The following is a 22,841-nucleotide window of genomic DNA, read 5'->3' on the forward strand; positions in this document are numbered from 1 at the left end:
AGGACTAAACACCAGAGACAAACACATATTACCATTTCTCCAGAACAAGACGTTCACAAAGAGCTGAAGAGCCAGATCTCTACACTCATACACACATTTTCTTTATTACTAAAACTAAAACATAATGTGCAGGAGGCCCCATTGAAAAGTCTTTGTAATTTAAGATCAGATGTTCAAGTCTTGGTTCTATGAATACTGTATCACTTTTTAAAGAGCCCCACCATCATTACCTGCATTTGGTGTTTTTCATATTCCATGTGCCTGAATAAGCATTGATTGTGATGCTTCCTCAGGCGATCTAAGCGTGCGCTCAGCCTGGTGGATGGTGCACTCTGTCTGCAGGAGGTTAAACACAGAACAGTTGATGTGACGTCTATTTACCTAGAGATCCATCACTTTTAACTTCTAATAGAAATATCTGTCATTTGAGGTGTGACCAGCTCTACAGTTAACCTGGCTATATTTAAGTCAAGAAAACTTCATGTTTACAGCTTGTGGAGATAAAGTGAATCAAGTCCATGCTTGAACCTATTCAAAGTAATAATCTTCCATACTTAAACACTTGTTATAGAGATAATAAACTGGCTTGAGTGAAGTTCAAGAAGCTCTAGTCAGTGTGTTAACCTGCACTTAATTCATCAGCTTACAGTGGCTTTCTCCAGTCAGCTGGCTTCTTAACTGGCATGACTGTCAACAAGAAGTATGGTTTCTGGGGACAGGGTAGTGGATTTCAGAGACCAGTGCAGGTAACGCTAAACGGGTTTCTAGCCTGCTTCTTACATGAGTGAGCACTTGCAGAACAGATGGAGCGGATGAAAGCAAAGATCTTTAATCGAAACGATGCGTCCTCGTATTTAAAATAGCTGCAACCAAAGTCCGACTGAAACTTAAAGTAACAAAGCAGACTAAGTCCGTTTCCACTAGTGCCCAACTGACTGTTTCTACATTTAGACCCGTTCATCGTTGAGAGGCTCTCTGTCTAACTCACTGCGCAGTTCGGCTCCGACACGACCCCCCCCACACACACACACACGCCGCCAGCAGCGTCAATCAGTAATAATTTGATAAGTAATTATAAAAAATATTCGAAATTCAAGTCTGTTACTGATCTGCAGAACTATGTAATAACCTGGTTACCTGGTGCATGCAAACACATTGGGAAGAGTAATTGAACAAAATAAGTTATGGTAACTTGAGATACTCAATATAAAAAGCTAATGATAGCTACTGGTGGCTGTAAAGTAGCAGGTGAAAAAGCTTTTATTTAAATATTTTATTAGCAGTCCATAATCTGGAAAATGCTGACAACATAGTCCAATGCTGGCGGGAAGCTATGTCACGTTAGCATAACCATCCCATGCTAATATACAATTGAGTGAGATTTTGGCCGCAAACATGTGCTTAGCCGAACAAATATCAACTAAAACGGTTAACGGTTTAGTTTTATGTAATGTTACTTACTTTGTTGTCATTTGTTTACCCTTCTTGGGCATCAGTTGCGTTTCTGTCCTGTGCGGCCTGCTGCTGATGCGTCGTGATCCTTCTGATTGTCATCAGGAAGGAGAAACTTATAGACTGCGGCGAGTGGGGGGTGGGGACAGGTGAACCGGGGAGCGCAAATGTCAGGAAAAGTGTGTTCCTCCCTCACTTCTTTGAGTCAGTGCAGAAATAGTACCATTGCATTGCTTAATTCGTGTTTCTTTAAAATATCAGTGCTTCGAAATAAAAAATATTTAAGCACATTTTGAATATCCTTATTTCTAAATTAATATTACAAAGTTGTGCTGATGTTGCAAACTATGTAAAAAAAACATAGCAAGTTGACGATCATAGTGTGCTGTATTAATAGTTTGGTATTGAATGCTTGTGTCTATAATTAATATTAATAAACATTATATAACGCATGTTCCTAATGTGTGTGTGTATATATATATATATATATATATATATATATATATATATATATATATATATATATATATATATATATATATATATATGTTTATATTGCAGGTCATTTGGAGCAAGCAGAGTGGAGTTATGAATTTTTCACACACTTACCCATGCCAGCATAGTCACGTAACAGGGGTTTCGTGACCGTTAACTGATCCTTAAATAATTAATAGCGTTTGAGGAGTTAGTGCTAGACTTACGAAATTTTGTGTGTGTGTTTGTCTTATGCCAGTGCTAATGTTATCCGATTGTGGTGTTTCTAGCTCTTTCCTTTGGTATAGCTGCCATTGGCTCCCATTCAATAAGAGGATTTTTTTCGCATTTTCGGGGGCGGGTTCACACACGCTGAGAGCATTTGTGTCAGCGGCAAGAAGGATGGACATGGATGATGAGCTCTATGATGTGGGCACCGAAAACACAACCAATCTCCTGGATAAATTTGAAATGTATGAACAACTGACGGATTTCATGCATGCGGATGTGCACATGCCCGTGCACTGCACTACGGTGTCGCATCCGCATCATTTTCTCAGATATATGTTTGATATTGATGAGGTGGTAGTCGGGTTCAAGAAACTTCAAGGCTTGCATCGTGGCCTTCACTATCTCCTACTACCACGCCTCTTCCCGAACACACTCAAGGACTATTACCATTTTGAGAAGAAACATATGGATATGGGCACTTACAGCCAAGATGGCAAAAGGGCACTGCGGAATGTAGTTGGACACACTCTGGGATACTCACTTAGCCACACACACACAGGTTCAAGTTTCAGTTGGGGCAAAGCCACTCATCCTTGATAAAGAGCTATTAAGAAATGTGTATCCACCTTTGCTGTTTACTGATTATCACTAGATTGTAGTGGCAGACAGATTATGTCAAGTACTTGACTTAATTATGGCAGACACTTGTGTATATTGTAAATAGTTTGAACTTTTGTGCACACACTTATGTATATTGTAAATAGTTTGAACCTTCATCCACACACTTGTGTCTTCATGCACACACTTGTGTATATTGTAAATAGTTTGAACCTTCTTAACACACTTGTGTATATTGTAAATAGTTTGAACCTTCTTAACACACTTGTGTATATTGTAAATAGTTTGAACCTTCGTGCACACACTTGTGTATCTTGTGTATATTGTAAATTGTTTGAACCTTCATGCATACACTTGTGTATATTGTAAATAGTTTAAACCTTCATGCACAGACTTGTGTATATTGTAATTAGTTTGAACCTTCATGCATTGACTTGTATGTATTGTAAATAGTTTGAACCTTCATGCACACACTCGTGTCTTCATGCACACACTTGTGTATATTGTAAATAGTTTGAACCTTTGTGCACACACTTGTTTATATCGTAAATAGTTTGAACCTTCATGCACACACTTGTGTATATTGTATATAGTTTGAAACTTCATGCACAGACTTGCGTATATTGTAAATAGTTTGAACCTTTATGCACAGACTTGTGTATCTTGTAAATAGTTTGAACCTTTATGCACAGACTTGTGTATATTGTAAATAGTTTGAACCTTTATGCACAGACTTGTGTATATTGTAAATAGTTTGAACCTTCATGCACTCTTGTGTATATTGTAAATTGTTTGAACCTTCATGCATACACTTGTGTATATTGTAAATAGTTTAAACCTTCATGCACAGACTTGTGTATCTTGTAAATAGTTTGAACCTTCATGCACAGACTTGTGTATATTGTAATTAGTTTGAACCTTCATGCATTGACTTGTGTATATTGTAAATAGTTTGAACCTTCATGCACACACTTGTGTCTTCATGCACACACTTGTGTATATTGTAAATAGTTTGAACCTTTGTGCACACACTTGTTTATATTGTAAATAGTTTGAACCTTCTTAACACACTTGTGTATATTGTAAATAGTTTGAACCTTCATGCACAGACTTGTGTATATTGTAAATAGTTTGAACCTTTATGCACACACTTGTGTCTTCATGCACAGACTTGTGTATCTTGTAAATAGTTTGAACCTTCATGCACAGACTTGTGTATATTGTAAATAGTTTGAACCTTCACGCACAGACTTGTGTATATTGTAAATAATTTGAACCTTCACGCACAGACTTGTGTATATTGTAAATATTTTGAACCTTCATGCATACACTTGTGTAAATTGTAAATAGTTTGAACCTTTGTGCACACACTTGTTTATATTGTAAATAGTTTGAACCTTCTTAACACACTTGTGTATATCGTAAATAGTTTGAACCTTCATGCACACACTTGTGTATATTGTATATAGTTTGAAACTTCATGCACAGACTTGTGTATATTGTAAATAGTTTGAACCTTTATGCACACACTTGTGTCTTCATGCACAGACTTGTGTATCTTGTAAATAGTTTGAACCTTCATGCACAGACTTGTGTATATTGTAAATAGTTTGAACCTTCATGCATTGACTTGTGTATATTGTAAATAATTTCAACCTTCACGCACAGACTTGTGTATATTGTAAATAGTTTGAACCTTCATGCATTGACTTGTGTATATTGTAAATAATTTGAACCTTCACGCACAGACTTGTGTATATTGTAAATAGTTTGAACCGTCATGCATACACTTGTGTATATTGTAACTAGTTTGAACCTTGTAATGGAGTGAGACCTCTGCTCGCAGGAGGCCACGGACCTCTCGCTCTTTCGTTGTTGTTTGAGCAACGAAGTCACGCTAAGAAAAATCAGCTGGATCCGGCTTACAATGAAAAAGTATTTATAATTCACAAATGCTAAAAAGACAATTACAAACTGAATTACACTGTCGACAGTAAGGAATCGCGAAACCGAGTTCAAACACTCTCCCCCCCTAACCGGCCAACAAACGCCAGTTTACAGTAAAGAAGATCGCCAAGAACTGAATAGCGTCTCTCCGAACAATGTTTTTATACCCAAAAGTCAACGGTTTACATTCAAAATCTAGTAACAACTTCAGTGGCTGGCTAAAATTCAATTGTCTCCTCCTGGCCTCAGACAATGCTCTCCATTGGTCCATATGATGATCCTTGTAATGTCCGTTGGTCCACCTCCTCGTAAAAGCTTCGTCCATCCGACCCCCGCTTGACCACCGTCCTGTCTCCCGCGGTGCCGATTCACCTCCGACCCATCACATCTCCATATATGGTCATGAAAAACTCTGAAACTCTCACCCTTCCTCTCCTTGCCCTCTCTCTACTCCAAACAGTCAACTACTATACTTCTAGTCTAATACATTCAATTGATTAAGATTGTGTGGTTTATCACTTTTGTAAGTAATATATGTTGCACTTATACTATCCTTTACAAGTGAATATACTGTAAACCTATTATACATTTCATAAGTGAATATTTTGTGAACATATGATATTTTATACTTTCTTTAGGTGTGCTTTAAATCAAACTATTGTACTTCTAAACTTAAATTCCTCACAACCTTCATGCAAACACTTGTGTATATGTGTATATTAGAAATAGTTTGAACCTTTGTGCACACACTTGTGTATCTCATCCCTCCAGACACAGTTTCTCCATCTTCGACTTGGCCAATGTTTTTTTTTAATATTTTAATTTCTGTACCTGTGCACAAAGAGTCACTTTTGGGTAGCTTCTAATTTAAAGGGACCCGGTGTCCTCAGGGATATCCAGAATGCCCTGGCGTTAAACAGTGTCTTGAGAGACAATCTGGCTGATTTATTGTTACCAAATGGTTCTGCCTTGTTACAATATGTTGATGACATCATGATTTGCAGCCCAACAGAAGAAGCATGCAGATTAGAGTAATTTACAATTACAGTTATCCTACTTAAATGTTGGCTGCAAATGGTCACAAGGCTATCCGTCAAATTGAAATTTGCTCTGGATAGTTTCATATCTGGGACATGTGATCACAGCAGAGGGCAAAACCCTCTCTCCCAAGAGAATACAGGCAATTCAAAATGTGCCTAAAACACAACTAAGAAACAAATGATGAGCTTTATATGAATGACGTCATATTAGATCAGTGGATCCTAAACTTCTCAGAAAGAGAGGCATCCCTCTCTTCTATGATTCATGGTAAACATCTTTCTGCTCAGAACAAACTGACCTGGACTGACTGCTCGACTGCTGCCTTTAATGACATAAAGGACGCTTTACTGTCAGCTCCGACACTTGGACTACCTAAACTAGACGTGGACGAAAGAGACGTTTACATGACATCAGTTTAGACTCACGAACATGGGGAGCTCATGGTTCCTTTCTGCCGTTTCACATATTAGATTAGATTAATACATTAGATGTGCCTAACATTACTGTGGAACGATGTATTATCCATTATTTTATTAATATGTTTAGCTCTATTAATCGTGAATACAGAACTCATGTAACTCTTGTTGCTTTATGAATAAGAGGAAAAAGTAACTAGAGTAAAGACAACATTTTGAATTGAAAGTCACCATGAATAAACAGAGATATTCCACCTCCAGATCCATCCTCTCTTGCATGGTGAACTGAACTGTATTTTGTTATTTTAAAGATGTATCTAGAGTCCTCAGTAAACCATGTTTCTGACAGGCCAATAAATGCAAATTCATGCTTAAGTAAAGACAAATAATGAATTAATTTGTCATAGTTGCTAGGAAGACTTCTTATATTCAGATGACAAGTAAAGAAGGTATTCCCTAAAACTGTCTGTGTTATGAAATGTGATGTTCACACTAACGCTTCTGATCCCATTTCAACAGGAAATGCTGCAGCTGATGCTACGATTAAGCAAGCGGGTTTTTTATTATCAGGTTACTCTTTTTAGCTCACAACACTTATGCTAGGTGAGCCTACAGAAGTATCCCTCACTTATGATATTCAATTATTGCAGACAATTGCCACATGCTCTCTTCCAGTAGCACACTAAATTAGCTCACAGCAGAGATAACATGGTACAAGGGAAATATGAAGTTTTAAGTCCCATTGCAGGATGAATAAAGTATCTATCTATCATCCATCCATCCATCTATCTATCTATCTACTATCTAAACTCTCAAGATAACATGGTGACATGATGAGCTGAGCCTCTACATTAAATAATATAAATATCACTGTATTCAAATTAGTTGTTAACTGGCATTAAGGAATGTAAAAGAACTGCAGCGATAAATATTTGTATTTTATTAAGTTATTATTAGGAATTACAATACAATACGTTATGATGTATCACAGCAGGGATTTATCAGAATAGACTAAGTAGCATCATTCATCTGTGGATTTCAGGATTTTAAGAAGAGACTTAAAGTAACGGTCAGTGGAAACAAAGCAAAGAAATATGCTATGTTATTGTATTAATTCATTATAATCTTTTAACGGCAGACATGGGATGATTTTATTTGGCACAATTTTACACATTTTTAAAGCACTTATCCCTTTAACCAGTGTTTCCTTTTGCATGGTTTTACTTTCCCCCCTTTTTTCCCCTCAGCCCAGTTTTAAAGCACTTACCTTTTAGATGTGGTGTCTGTGTATTTATACTCTTGTTGTGTTTTATAATTTATTTTATTATATATGTGTGTTATATTTATGTTTTTATTTATATATTTATTAAGGAAACACAATGTATTATTTTGTTCTTGTTCTTTTATCCCCTGCTGTCTGTTTTTATGAATTTTATTTCCAGTCTTTTAAAGCGAGGGTTTCTTTCAGTGGATGGACCTGTACCCCCCCCCCCCCCCCCCCCCCCCCCCCCCGGCTGGGGGGAACATGGAGCTCTTATCCTGTTTTAACTTTTAACCTCCTCTCCCTTAAACATTCCCTCTCCGACTGCCCCGCTGGTGGGTGCTCTGCTGCGAAGCTGTTTTAACACTGAGCCCCAGTTTCGTGTTCCTCTAGCTGTACCACTCCCCTTTCTTTGGAAACGAAGGTTTAAACTATTTACAATATACACAAGTGTATGCATGAAGGTTCAAACAATTTACAATATACACAAGATACACAAGTGTGTGCACGAAGGTTCAAACTATTTACAATATACACAAGTGTGTTAAGAAGGTTCAAACTATTTACAATATACACAAGTGTGTTAAGAAGGTTCAAACTATTTACAATATACACAAGTGTGTGCATGAAGACACAAGTGTGTGGATGAAGGTTCAAACTATTTACAATATACATAAGTGTGTGCACAAAAGTTCAAACTATTTACAATATACACAAGTGTCTGCCATAATTAAGTCAAGTACTTGACATAATCTGTCTGCCACTACAATCTAGTGATAATCAGTAAACAGCAAAGGTGGATACACATTTCTTAATAGCTCTTTATCAAGGATGAGTGGCTTTGCCCCAACTGAAACTTGAACCTGTGTGTGTGTGGCTAAGTGAGTATCCCAGAGTGTGTCCAACTACATTCCGCAGTGCCCTTTTGCCATCTTGGCTGTAAGTGCCCATATCCATATGTTTCTTCTCAAAATGGTAATAGTCCTTGAGTGTGTTCGGGAAGAGGCGTGGTAGTAGGAGATAGTGAAGGCCACGATGCAAGCCTTGAAGTTTCTTGAACCCGACTACCACCTCATCAATATCAAACATATATCTGAGAAAATGATGCGGATGCGACACCGTAGTGCAGTGCACGGGCATGTGCACATCCGCATGCATGAAATCCGTCAGTTGTTCATACATTTCAAATTTATCCAGGAGATTGGTTGTGTTTTCGGTGCCCACATCATAGAGCTCATCATCCATGTCCATCCTTCTTGCCGCTGACACAAATGCTCTCAGCGTGTGTGAACCCGCCCCCGAAAATGCGAAAAAAATCCTCTTATTGAATGGGAGCCAATGGCAGCTATACCAAAGGAAAGAGCTAGAAACACCACAATCGGATAACATTAGCACTGGCATAAGACAAACACACACACAAAATTTCGTAAGTCTAGCACTAACTCCTCAAACGCTATTAATTATTTAAGGATCAGTTAACGGTCACGAAACCCCTGTTACGTGACTATGCTGGCATGGGTAAGTGTGTGAAAAATTCATAACTCCACTCTGCTTGCTCCAAATGACCTGCAATATAAACATATATATATATATATATATATATATATATATATATATATATATATATATATATATATACACACACACATTAGGAACATGCGTTATATAATGTTTATTAATATTAATTATAGACACAAGCATTCAATACCAAACTATTAATACAGCACACTATGATCGTCAACTTGCTATGTTTTTTTTACATAGTTTGCAACATCAGCACAACTTTGTAATATTAATTTAGAAATAAGGATATTCAAAATGTGCTTAAATATTTTTTATTTCGAAGCACTGATATTTTAAAGAAACACGAATTAAGCAATGCAATGGTACTATTTCTGCACTGACTCAAAGAAGTGAGGGAGGAACACACTTTTCCTGACATTTGCGCTCCCCGGTTCACCTGTCCCCACCCCCCACTCGCCGCAGTCTATAAGTTTCTCCTTCCTGATGACAATCAGAAGGATCACGACGCATCAGCAGCAGGCCGCACAGGACAGAAACGCAACTGATGCCCAAGAAGGGTAAACAAATGACAACAAAGTAAGTAACATTACATAAAACTAAACCGTTAACCGTTTTAGTTGATATTTGTTCGGCTAAGCACATGTTTGCGGCCAAAATCTCACTCAATTGTATATTAGCATGGGATGGTTATGCTAACGTGACATAGCTTCCCGCCAGCATTGGACTATGTTGTCAGCATTTTCCAGATTATGGACTGCTAATAAAATATTTAAATAAAAGCTTTTTCACCTGCTACTTTACAGCCACCAGTAGCTATCATTAGCTTTTTATATTGAGTATCTCAAGTTACCATAACTTATTTTGTTCAATTACTCTTCCCAATGTGTTTGCATGCACCAGGTAACCAGGTTATTACATAGTTCTGCAGATCAGTAACAGACTTGAATTTCGAATATTTTTTATAATTACTTATCAAATTATTACTGATTGACGCTGCTGGCGGCGTGTGTGTGTGTGTGGGGGGGGTCGTGTCGGAGCCGAACTGCGCAGTGAGTTAGACAGAGAGCCTCTCAACGATGAACGGGTCTAAATGTAGAAACAGTCAGTTGGGCACTAGTGGAAACGGACTTAGTCTGCTTTGTTACTTTAAGTTTCAGTCGGACTTTGGTTGCAGCTATTTTAAATACGAGGACGCATCGTTTCGATTAAAGATCTTTGCTTTCATCCGCTCCATCTGTTCTGCAAGTGCTCACTCATGTAAGAAGCAGGCTAGAAACCCGTTTAGCGTTACCTGCACTGGTCTCTGAAATCCACTACCCTGTCCCCAGAAACCATACTTCTTGTTGACAGTCATGCCAGTTAAGAAGCCAGCTGACTGGAGAAAGCCACTGTAAGCTGATGAATTAAGTGCAGGTTAACACACTGACTAGAGCTTCTTGAACTTCACTCAAGCCAGTTTATTATCTCTATAACAAGTGTTTAAGTATGGAAGATTATTACTTTGAATAGGTTCAAGCATGGACTTGATTCACTTTATCTCCACAAGCTGTAAACATGAAGTTTTCTTGACTTAAATATAGCCAGGTTAACTGTAGAGCTGGTCACACCTCAAATGACAGATATTTCTATTAGAAGTTAAAAGTGATGGATCTCTAGGTAAATAGACGTCACATCAACTGTTCTGTGTTTAACCTCCTGCAGACAGAGTGCACCATCCACCAGGCTGAGCGCACGCTTAGATCGCCTGAGGAAGCATCACAATCAATGCTTATTCAGGCACATGGAATATGAAAAACACCAAATGCAGGTAATGATGGTGGGGCTCTTTAAAAAGTGATACAGTATTCATAGAACCAAGACTTGAACATCTGATCTTAAATTACAAAGACTTTTCAATGGGGCCTCCTGCACATTATGTTTTAGTTTTAGTAATAAAGAAAATGTGTGTATGAGTGTAGAGATCTGGCTCTTCAGCTCTTTGTGAACGTCTTGTTCTGGAGAAATGGTAATATGTGTTTGTCTCTGGTGTTTAGTCCTCAGGAAGTCCAAACCCAGAGAGGGAGACCTCATCAGCACCAAGCCTTCCATCTGAGCTACTGGAGTCTTCCAAGTGTTTGGTAAGTGTCAAACAAGTAGTGCTTTTAGTTTGTCCCATATGACAGCCTCCTGATAGGTTACTTTAACCTGGCCTTCATGGCTGGTATGTTATATATAGATGGAAATGCATATCTTCCCCCAAATTCTATATACTTTGCCTCTTTGACCTGAAAAACTCACACATTACATGACAGTGATTTAGCAGACGCTTTTATCCAAAGCGACTTCCAATTCAGATTCTATCACACCGTAGGCACAGCTACGGGAGACATTTCAGGGTGAAGTGTCTTGCTCAAGGACACATCGACATGCGACTGGTGGAGCAGGAGCCGGGGTTCAAACTGCCGATCCTCTGATTGAAGGACGGCCCTGCTCTCCACTTAGCCACAGTCACCACACCATGACTAAACTATGTGTTAATACAGCTCAACAGAAGTGTAATGAAACAAATACTTGAACAAATAATACATTTATATAAGAAACAAATTGAATTGGAAATTAAACATCAAACCCCATTCTTTAACAAACACATTTAAAGGTTTAATTAGCTCTCCATGACAACTAGCTCTATCATGCACACTCTCCTCTTCTCTCTCACACACACACACAAACTATCTCTATCTCTCGGTGTGTCTCTTTCTTTTTCTCTTTCTCTCCTTGATGCAAGCAGACCAGTTCATAGCAGTGAAACAATTAGAAAGGGCGAAGGGAGAGACAGAGAACTGCAATTTTTAATGTTGACACACTAAACACTTTTTCTATTTTTCTCTTTCTGAAACTCATTTTCTTGAGAAATGCGAATACATGTGTCCTCTGTATCTGCCTCTCTCCCTGCTGTTTTAGCCCTCAGGAAGTCCAAACAAAGATGGGGAGATCTCATCACTATCAGAACTTTCATCTGAGCCACTTGCAGCTTCCACGAGCTTGGTAAGTGTCAAACAAACCCTTTGAACTGGTCCTGTCCCTAATGACAGGCCTCCTAATAGTTTACTTCACCCTGTTATTGTTACTTGCCAGTTACAATGCAAGTATCCACCCAGGTAATCAGAAATGATTACTTGCTGGCTGTACTGTAGAGTTGGAAGCTTCAAATCTTCAATCATAAAAGATGATAGGCAAATTCTAAATCAACATTTGAATTCTCCACTGCTTTTTTTTTTTTTTGCATGTCTATTCATTCATTGTGTTAAAGCCCGACGGACCCGAATTCGGGTCCGCTGTAGCATTTACCGTCGAAAAAAGTCCATTTATGCATGTGTACAATTTATGAATATGAATATGAATATCCCCCCAAAAAATAAAAGATCTGGGTAAAACGTACAATCTAACACATTTTTACAAACTACAAACTCCATTCTACACAACTATTATACGCAAATAAAAGATTTGCGTATAATCGAAAGCGAAAGCCTTAACTCCAAAAAATATGGATTGATGCACAATAGTTTGTTCAATAAAACATGTTCTTTTTTCAATCAATTTTGAGTTTTGGACTGGACAATTACAGAGATGAGGACTGCGTCACTCGCTGTGTGTGTGTGAGTGAGAAAGAAGGTGAAAGGTGTACTATTGCATTCAATGTTTCTGTAAGTTATTAATATTAGTAACTTGAGTGTCAACGTTATGAATGATGCTTAAAAGCTTCAAACTATTCAGTATAGCAAAAGAAAGTTAAAGGAACATTGCATGCAATAGTCCACCTTTTACCTTCCCTTCCCCTCTCTCTGTCACTCTCTCTCTCATTGACAGCAAGCACCACGGCACTCTGCACCTATTGTTATGTCATTTTGTGAACAAAAGTTATTTTCATTCAAGGAAGTTCATTTAATAAAAAGGACTACCTCATTTCATTTGATGAATCACTTCATTCAATGACAATTTTGTTTGAGAAATACATTTTTTGGGTGATGACGACATAAGCAGATGACAGACATTCTGAGCTTCATCCGTAAACCTCAAACAAATGTCAAAAAATGACATTGGGTAGAGCCCCAGCTATATGTGCAGCTACAATGAGATTGCACTATATTTGAGTTGTGGGTGTTTTGAGACAAAATAATTCATTAGTGGTTGTGTGCAAGCTATATGCATTCACCAAACCTAACATTTGGCTACAATGTCTACACCTGGGCAGCGCCTCACATTTTACTTTGCCATTGTTACTAATGGGAAAATCTACTGCATTTGGAACTTGCAGCATGTATCTACTCTTGATATCTGCTTGTTTGCAGCCCATTCACTTTTTTATAATGTACAGTTTGTATCAGAATGAGTTAGGTTGTCATATTTTCATCACATGGGAAAAAATGGCAAACATGGTCCCAACCATACATTCACCGCTGTGTTGTTATCATGTACCTTTACTTAAAACTACAAGGGTTTCATATCCTTCTTCAATGTATAACAGTAACTACTGCCAGTGCTTTATATTGTTTTGTTTTTCCCTTATAGGAAACAAGCCTGGACTTTGAGAGCAACACAGAGATATTATCCCCTGAAAGTCCATCCTCTGGTGTTGGTGATGACCCAGACGTTCCACCTCTGGGGACCTTCAAGATGATGACAAAAGGTTGGACATTGAATTATTATTGAAATGAACATTTCATTAACATTGAAATAAGGAATTCTTCAACTCAAAATGCAGAGAAATCCACTGAAGGGAACATTAACGACACAACCAAATCTTACTTCTTAGTTTCTTCTGCCATTGTCTTCTCTTCACTTGAGCAATCTGGAAAGAATAAAGTTTGGAGAAACACGGTCAAAGCAGAAAGATTGTCTGTGATAGAAAACCGATTCAGTCATGGTGGTTATCACACCCTTACCTAACTCTGACCCGATATGCTTCATGAATCAGCAACCTCCTCTAACACCAACAACAACAAATGATTACGCTAATTGCAGAGAGGTGTCACACTTTTTTTCATTCAATTTCCATTAAAAGTAACGGAGGTAAACACAGAGAGAGAGGGACCTGCTTTTACCGTGTCTGAAGATGAGTGTCGACAGGCCAGAGGTGGGCCGTTCTGAGAAGCTTTACCAAACCCCATACTCTGATTGGCTGAGCAGCTCAGGGGGGCAACGTGACCCCCAAAGTGAGCCCGCTGTAATCATGGAAATTTAAAGAACAAACAATGATGAGATAACGTAAATGTTAATATTCTTATCACTTTCATTATTTCCCCCCATGTTTTAGGGATGCTAGAGGTTTTGACTTGAGTTGTTTTGACCAGAAATAGATTAGCAACCATTTTTCTCAAGCATTTCCATTTGTTGGGCATACTTGTTGATCATTATCAGAGAAAAGACAGATGTGATAGATTGTTTTCGTTCTGACGTTATTTCATGTCTCTTCATACCTTTATCCTTCCCCTCTCTTCCATGCCATCATACTTTTCCTCTCTCGCCATCCTGCACACTCCTTTTCACATTTTCAACGTTCCCTCTCCAGTCCATGTAGATGGAAAGATGGCCTTGTTGATATTGTAGTATGAAACCGGAAAAAAAATCTTTGCATTTCATTTTTTTGTACTTTCTCCGACACTCTTAGACACTCCCAGGTCAGGTGGTGGTCTCTTCAACTCAGAGTGTCAGGTTTCACAGATCATCCAGTCAGAGTTGGTCTTCAATACAACCCCACTCCTGTCCTCTTTCTTTTCTTGATAGCCTAGAGCCTAGAGTTACGCTCACCAAACCCGTAAGGCACGTGACTATGCTGCCATGGGCAAGTGTGTGACAAATTCATACCTGCTCTCTGAAACGTTTATTGAGGATCAATCGTACATTCGTTAACTAGACATGGGCTATCTAGACATTCTAAATGTTTAGAATGCACATTTCTAGTCACTCTGAACAATCACAGTGACTCAATCAAGAGTGAAATCGACCAGCAATTTCACCTCTGTTGTGACTTCCTGGGCACCACCGCTTTTACGGGTGACAGGTTCCCTGAAAGTGACACGCTGGACGTAGAAGGGTTCTTTACGGGGCAGACACCCTCGCTCTGCTCTATAAGACAAGCTTCCACGCGAAGCACGCAGTAGGACTTTTGACAGACAGCAGTTTGATTCTGCTGTTCCTAGCTCTGGCCAGCAGAGGGCACTCTAGGACCTCTCTTAGAAAATGTCACAGGCCCTTTGAGCAAACTCAAGCTACAGCAGGGACCTCTGACCTCCCATTTGTAGCCACATATCCCCCGTCTACTGTTGAACTTGTCAAGAGTGATTAGGACGTACATTTAAAATGTTTACTTGTATGCATCTCAATCTGTATATTCTTTGTACTTTTAATAGTTTATCAGGTAACTCCTCGTCTCCACCTCAATCCCTATATTTTATGTATTTGTAATAGTTTCATCAGATGTCACTGTGTTTTTACTTCAGAAGATGTTAGACTGCTCCATTAGCCTGCTGGCCTCCAAAATCCCGCTATCACGGGGTTCCTCCACCGCCTCCTCATCGTGCTCATGTTCTGGACTCAAGTCCATCTCCGTGTGCATGGGGACAGCAGGGTTCGAGGCTCTCAACTGCGCCAGATGCATCACCGTCACCTGATATTTGGCTGCCTTTTGTTGTAGCTCCCGAGCACCACGGTCCAGCTCGAGGTGGCCTTTCATTTTTCAGATGGTGGGGCATGGCCGCACATACTTTCTGACAGAGAGGGCAAGCGTGAACCATCTTTGTGCGAGTCATATCTGGAGGGGGGAAAAGGAAGGAAAAAGAGCCATTTAGATACGGTATTTCATCATGCAATTCGGGGAGAGGCAAACTGTTTGCCTGTTATCTGCTGCTGCTACCTGCTGAAATGGCGTGGAACCGCCCCGCCCTGAAGTAGAGGAATCGGGGGGCAGTCGCTCCAGCCTTGAAGGCATTCATTCCCCCATGCTCCTCAGTAAATTGCTCAGTATGGCCATCTGTAGGGTTTTTGCTTAGCCTCCAGAACACACCCTTGCTATCAAATCATTCATGCCCACATGACAGCCATGCCATAGGAACAAGCTAAAGCCACCAAACTTGACACACACCTGCTCTGGCTTCATACTAACACGCACACCAAGTTTCAGGAGAATTGCACCACGTGACCCAGCACTATGTGTAGCGTGCACAGAATGACGTCACACAGGCTCAATCTGGTGCTACACATTCAATGAAAGTGCTCTGTAACATACAAAAATATACATTTAGGTGTACAGTCGCTCCACAGCGCGTTCTACTTCTATCCTGTACAGAGATTCTCATCCTCGCGAGACTTCAGTGTGGCTCTCCGTCACAGACACTGCTTATGTCGCAACACTGACACCTACTGGCGATCCACTGGATCTACTGCCTAACATGTAGCTGATGATAAATAACGCTGTACCCTCAATTTTAACTACAATTAACACTTCCTCCTCATAAACACATAGGAAACATAGTAAACTCTCTTAACTTACATTACACCCAAACAATTATTGTACTTTCTGAACGACATATGACTTGTTGTGCCACATATACACCATCTGGGCCTCTTCATCATATATGATGCAGTCTATGACAGCCATGCTGATTCAGCATTCCAAGTATTGTTCTTTGAATCTTTATTGTTGGAATGTTGATTCAGCATTCCAAGTATTGTTCTTTGAATCTTTATTCCACTATTTCTTCCGTCGCGCTTGAAACTCTTCTTCTTCAGTTTGTAAGCTACAGAAACCGTTCAACTATGTAAATGTTCAACTCTTTCAGCTCATGTGTGCTATGTCTCTTCATATTTCCAATCTTTCAACTTTTTGAATTATTAACTTGTTCAACTTTCAAATCCTTCTACTTCCTCATACTTTCAGCTACAGACACCATTTAAACTTTTGAATGTTGAGAAAACCCTGATCAATGATTGTATGTTATAATCATTTTGATATCTTTTACACTTTTTGAACTGTAGCAATTTAGCTTTTATGTGTTTTTCAGTCCTTTTCTGCTTTTATAATGGCTGTGTATTGCGCAGCTTAGAGTGCGTGATGTCACCGCTAGAGTGAAGAGGACCTTGAGATTCCTGTGAAAAAAATATTTGTCTTTTGCGACTGACTCCTCAATTTTCACTCTTCATGCATAATTTTTGGATGGAAACGTAGCTAATCTTGTCCTTGTCGTAGACAAATGACTGTGGAACACATTTGGAACAAAAGCATTTAATTGCCTTTAATTGAGAGGAAAACCAACTTTCTCCTCCATAGACCCCAATGTTAAAACGTACTTCAAAAAAGTCTTGCACAGACAACCGTACCCCATTTCTAAATCGCCATTGAAGCCACTTTTTTTTACACTACAGATCCAATTTTCGCATGATCTGTTCTTCAAGTCATCCTTGCGCTCCACTATTAATATTGGAAGAATAGGGGCTATGGTTATGGGGGTTTGTGGTTTTGTTTGACAGGTGTTTTCCAGTCTTTTTCTCATGAAAAGGCTGCCAGGCTGACAGGTGTTCGTGCTTGAACTAATTACTGATGTTTATAAACACACAGACTCATAGACTCTCCAACCGCTGCGTCGTCACCATGGGAACCAGTAACACACACACACACACACACACACACACACACTCTCTCTCTCTCTCTCTCTCTCTCTCTCTCTCTCTCTGTCTGTCTGTCTGTCTGTCTCTCTCTACACACTCAGTCCATCTGACTGTCTGTCTGCCTGTCTCTCTCTACACACTCAGTCCATCTGTCTGTCTGTCTGTCTGTCTCTCTCTACACACTCAGTCCATCTGTCTGTCTGTCTGTCTGCTTGTCTCTCTCTACACACTCAGTCCGTCTGTCTGTCTGCCTGTCTGTCTCTCTCTACACACTCAGTCTGTCTGTCTGTCTGCCTGTCTCTGTCTACACACTCAGTCCATCTGTCTGTCTGTTTGTCTGTCTGTCTGTCTCTCTCTACACACTCAGTCCATCTGTCTGTCTGTCTGCCTGTCTCTCTCTCTCCCTTTCTGTGAACGAATCCTGTTATTTAATAACTTCTGTTTGTGTGTTTCATACATTCTGATTCTGTGTCCTCTCCTCCTCTCTCCCCCACCCAGCCCAACTCTTTCAAAATAAAAGCCCCATGGATTAACTGTATTTAAACATTAAGTTCAAAATTAGGCTTTTTTGTTGAAATAATTAATGCTCTTACTAATACTGCGACAACTACTACTACTGCTGCTGCTAATATTTCTAGTATTACTACTACTACTACTGCTAATACTACTACTACTTCAACTACAACTTTTGCTGTTGCTACTACTACTACTACTACTATTACTGCTACTATCAATATTATTACTACCACTACTGCTATTCCTACCACTACAATTACTTATACTACAACTGCTACTACTACTACTGCTATTCATGCTACTACCAGTACTAATACTACTACAGCTATTAGTACGACTGCTATAGTACTACTACAACTACTACTACGACTACTACTACTGTTATATTAAATACTACGACCACTACTACAGCTATTACCACGACAACTGATACTACTACTTCTACTACTTCTTCTAATTACTAATACTACTATTAATAATACTTCTACTACAACTTCTACTACTCCTACTACTACAAATATCACTACTGCTACTACTAGTACTTATTCTAATGCTACTAGTACTTCTACTAATGATAATACTTCTACTTCAACTACAACTTCTACTACTACTACTAATACAAATATCACTACTGCTGACATTTTTAAGCCACAGAAACCGTTAAAATATCAAAATGTTCAGCTCTTTCAGGAGAGGGTGATATGACTTCATATTTGTAATTTTTAAACTATTTATAATATTAAGCTTTTTGCAATTTGTTTTGAATGGTGTTGTACACTTTGCTTTTGCTTATATGTGTATTGGTTTTGTCTATACGTTACTGTCTATCTATGAATTTGAATTCTATTTTTATTTGAAATTTTGTAATTTTTAGGCAGCCTTCAAATATCTGGCCGGGGACAGCAGATGAAACTAGCCTCTCTGGCTAACTCTGGCTCACTTACAGTTTTACTGTTGATTGGTGTGCATTGTCCCTGCAAAATAAATAAACAAATAAAACAAATGAATGTATGTTCGGACAAGGACTTCAAAGTTAATGGCAAGAAGCCACCCCAACATATGGTTTTTGATTTCATTTTATTTCATCTCATTAAAGCTCCATAGCATGACCTAAACTGTATACTGTTTTCCAAAATATGTATTGTTCATGTGGTGTTGTAGTTTACAAAATAGTGACTGCTCCAGTTTTCTGCACCCAGGAATAGTACATATTGAAGACAAGCGTTATTGACCCATTTGGCCACAAGAGGGAGTACACCTTTAAGTGAGCACTTCTGTCAGGCTTGAACTAGTGCAGGGAACATACATATGTTTTAATTATCACCACAGGTATAGAGATGTTTTCCTCTGTTTTTCACATGATATGTGTTAGCTACAGTAGCTTACAGCAGAAACCTAAATAGACTTCAATTCATAATTTGTCATCCGTACACTTTGTAGCGCATCATTAGGTTCTATATTTGGTGTTTTCCATCGTACTGTCGTGCTCATACGGATATTAAATAGTATTCTAAGAGGTACTAACTACCGGTTTGTGTCTTTATGATCAGAAACAATCAGCGTCACGATGTCAGCTGATCAGGAGCTCAACACGGACACGGCTGAGCAACTGGTGAGAGAAACTAGTTAACTCACTTCTTTACTGGTTAACTGGTTGTTTCAGGGTTTGAATTAACTTTAGCCTGTGTGTGTGTGTGTGTGTGTGTGTGTGTGTGTGTGTGTGTGTGTGTGTGTTTAGGTGAGACCAAAGGTAGAGTTCCAGACTTTGCTGCAAGATGCAGGAGCTACAAAAGAAGTTTTTACCATGAAGGAGGTAAAAAAAAAAAAAGGACCGCATTTATGAACGGAAAGTTAAAAAAGTACTCGTCTAAATCCAGTTTCCTGCACTTTTGAACACTTCGTTGAGCGTGATGGGGGACATCGGGAGCTGGTGTTCTGCACAGTCGGGTGTTTTGCACGTCTCCCATGATGCATCTGTGATGGTCTGTCTCGCAGGTGATATTCTACCTGGGTCAGTACATCATCCAGAAGCAGCTGTACGACCAGAAGCAGCAGCACATCGTCCACTGCTCCCAGGATGCACTGGGGCGGGTGCTGGGAGTCGACAGCTTCTCTGTTAAAGAGCCGCGGTGAGAAATAGACGCACACAGAACAGGAAGTAGATGATTAACTGTCTGTTTGGATTCATATACGTGTAATAAAAGTACAGTATGATGTACATGTATTTGGTGTGTTTGTGTTCTCCAGAGCTCTGTTTGCTATGATCACCAAGAACCTGGTGGCCGTGAAGAACCAAGGTAGGACCGATTCTTTTCTCTCTGGTCGGATCCAACATGTCTCCACAGTCTTCAGACTTCAGTTAGAGCCGAGTGAGTTTACAAACCGCCGCTCATCGCGTCCACGAGAGGCCTGAAGAAAGTCTGCCCCTCTGCTCCTCATACTCTAATAACAAGCTACAGACTTTGCACAAATCTCACATGAATGTCCTTATTGTTTCACATGAATAGTTCTAAACAGGATCATGAACTTTATATGTGAGGCGTGTGCTAATTCATCCCCAAACTTAACCATGACCATCCCACTGCTCCTGAGAATGAAGTTTGAAGAGTGGACATTTGGATTCAGCTCTATTCTTCCACTTCAACTCTTTGATGCTGAAGATTTTCTCTCTTTCTTTCTCAGAGTCGCCGCCGAGCTCGAGTGAACCTCAGACAGACAGAGGGACAGAGGTAAGACTAATAATAATAATATCATAATAATGCAGCCACGTTGTGTTGCACCAAATTCAAAAGAGCCTCTCAGACATCATTGTGTTGGTTTGTTTTGAGCGTCTTACACTTTTGGGTAAGAAAAGCTTAATGAAGTACTTTTAATGCTGACTTTAGTAGAAGACAATAAGACTTTAAGAACATGTCGCACACAGTGTCCTACAGGCTTTCAAATGGACAACATTCACACTTCTCTTCAGGGTTATTTTAAAAGATCACTAAAAGTGAGACTGAATTTGTGTTGTTTTTTTTTGCTTTTAGGAGGCAGCTTCAGAAAGTCGCTCTTCATCACCAGACAGGAGAGGAAGGAGGAGGAGGAGGAGGAGCTGGAGGAGCTGCAGGAGCAGTGATCCAGGTGAGTTTCTCCTCCCGCCTCCTCGTTATTGCTCATGAACACAGAACCTGTGATGTTGAACTCTGCTTCGTCTCTTCAGGGCCCTCGGACAGTTTAGAGGAGGAGGAGGAGGAGGAGGAGTCAGGGGAGGAAGAGGAAGGGGAAGGAAGGAAGAGGAGGCGGTGGTCCGACAGTGTTCTGGACAGACACAGCAGCCAATCGTCAGACTCTCACAGCACAGTGAGTATCACACACACACACACACACACACACACACACACACACACACACTGTTATTTAGCTGATGTTGTGTTTGTTTATAACGCAGTGTGTGTGTTTTAGTCCGGGAGGTCGGAAGTCACGGTTGCGGCCTCGGACTCAGAAAGCGACAACTTCAGCGTGGAGTTTGAGGTGGAGTCCATCGACTCTGACGACTACAGAGAAGACAACGCCTCTCTGTCTGCAGACGACCAGGTACACACACACACACACACACACACACACACACACACACCGTCCTCTGTCTGCAGATGACCAGGTACACACACTCCTTCTCCTCACAGCAGACACTCTGGACCCCCGACTCCCAGTCCTCCTCCTCCATGGACTCCCAGGAGCTTCTCCCCCCCTCCCCCCCTACTCCTCACCCCGTGGTCCCCCAGCTGGACCGCAGCGTTGCGGCGGAGTGGCGGCTGCCGGACTCGTGCCTGAACCCCTGTCTCATCTGTCAGTCCCGGCCGAAGAACGGCTGCATCGTCCACGGCCGGACGGGACACCTGATGTCCTGCTACGTCTGCGCCCGCAAGCTGAAGAAGAGGAACAAGCTGTGTCCCGTCTGCAGGCTGCCCATCCAGTCGGTCATCCTCACCTACCTCAGCTGAGACCCCCGGTCTGTCCTCAGCTGAGACCCCCTCACCTCCCTACACATCCCAGTGACCACAGAATTACATTGAATATTTACCAAATTAAGAAGGAAGTTGAGTTTCTGTCCTCAGGCACACGTTTGCACTTTCTGTCTCTCTGAGTCTCTTTTTCTAAAAGCTCGTATGGCTACCAACATCCTCTGTTATTTATTACATGTTTATTTAAGATGCTCATGTATATTTAAGCAGAGACTTTTCTAGGAGCTCTTTAAATAATAAGATGAATATATGAGAGCTGTAATATGTTCTTGTTATAGATTTGCTGTGAATTAAATAAAGTTTAACATCTGTTAACTTGGACTGACTTTTGCTTTATCACTTTATTTATATATATATATATTTATATTTATGTATAAATCTATATTTATATATAAATCTATATATATATATATATCTATATCTATATATCTATAGATATATATCTATATATAGATATATGTATATCTATATAGATATATATATATTTATATAGATATAGATCTATATATAGATAAAGTGATATAGATATATATATATATAGATATATATCTATATTCTATATATCTATCTATATTCTATATATCTATATATATCTGTATAGATACATATCTATCTATATTCTATATATCTATATAGCTATATCTATCTATATTCTATATATCTATATAGCTATATCTATCTATATTATATATATCTATATAGATATATACAGTG

General features: G+C 39.6%; 1 protein-coding gene across 3 annotated transcripts; it reads left to right on the forward strand.

Annotated features, from left to right (window-relative positions):
• Nucleotides 1-11,029: 11,029 nt before the first annotated feature.
• On the forward strand, nt 11,030-22,442 carry LOC137888862 (E3 ubiquitin-protein ligase Mdm2-like). Of its 3 annotated transcripts, none has more exons than XM_068732374.1 (12): nt 11,030-11,081; nt 11,905-11,988; nt 13,513-13,630; nt 19,674-19,735; nt 19,862-19,936; nt 20,119-20,252; nt 20,371-20,492; nt 20,806-20,852; nt 21,153-21,246; nt 21,326-21,465; nt 21,568-21,699; nt 21,789-22,442. In XM_068732374.1, exons 3-12 carry the CDS (start codon nt 13,618-13,620, stop codon nt 22,104-22,106), a joined length of 1,137 nt encoding a protein of 378 aa, XP_068588475.1. In that variant the 5' UTR covers nt 11,030-11,081; nt 11,905-11,988; nt 13,513-13,617; the 3' UTR covers nt 22,107-22,442. The 3 variants fall into 3 exon arrangements, with proteins under 3 accessions (XP_068588475.1, XP_068588481.1, XP_068588488.1); XM_068732380.1 differs by having other exon boundaries at nt 21,792-22,442; XM_068732387.1 differs by having other exon boundaries at nt 11,031-11,081; nt 20,371-20,420.
• Nucleotides 22,443-22,841: the final 399 nt, after the last annotated feature.

Source organism: Cebidichthys violaceus, unplaced genomic scaffold (genome assembly GCF_023349555.1).
Source record: "Cebidichthys violaceus isolate CVI_PGR_0920_01 unplaced genomic scaffold, fCebVio1.0.p SCAF_107, whole genome shotgun sequence".
NCBI classification, from domain to species: Eukaryota; Metazoa; Chordata; class Actinopteri; order Perciformes; family Stichaeidae; genus Cebidichthys; species Cebidichthys violaceus.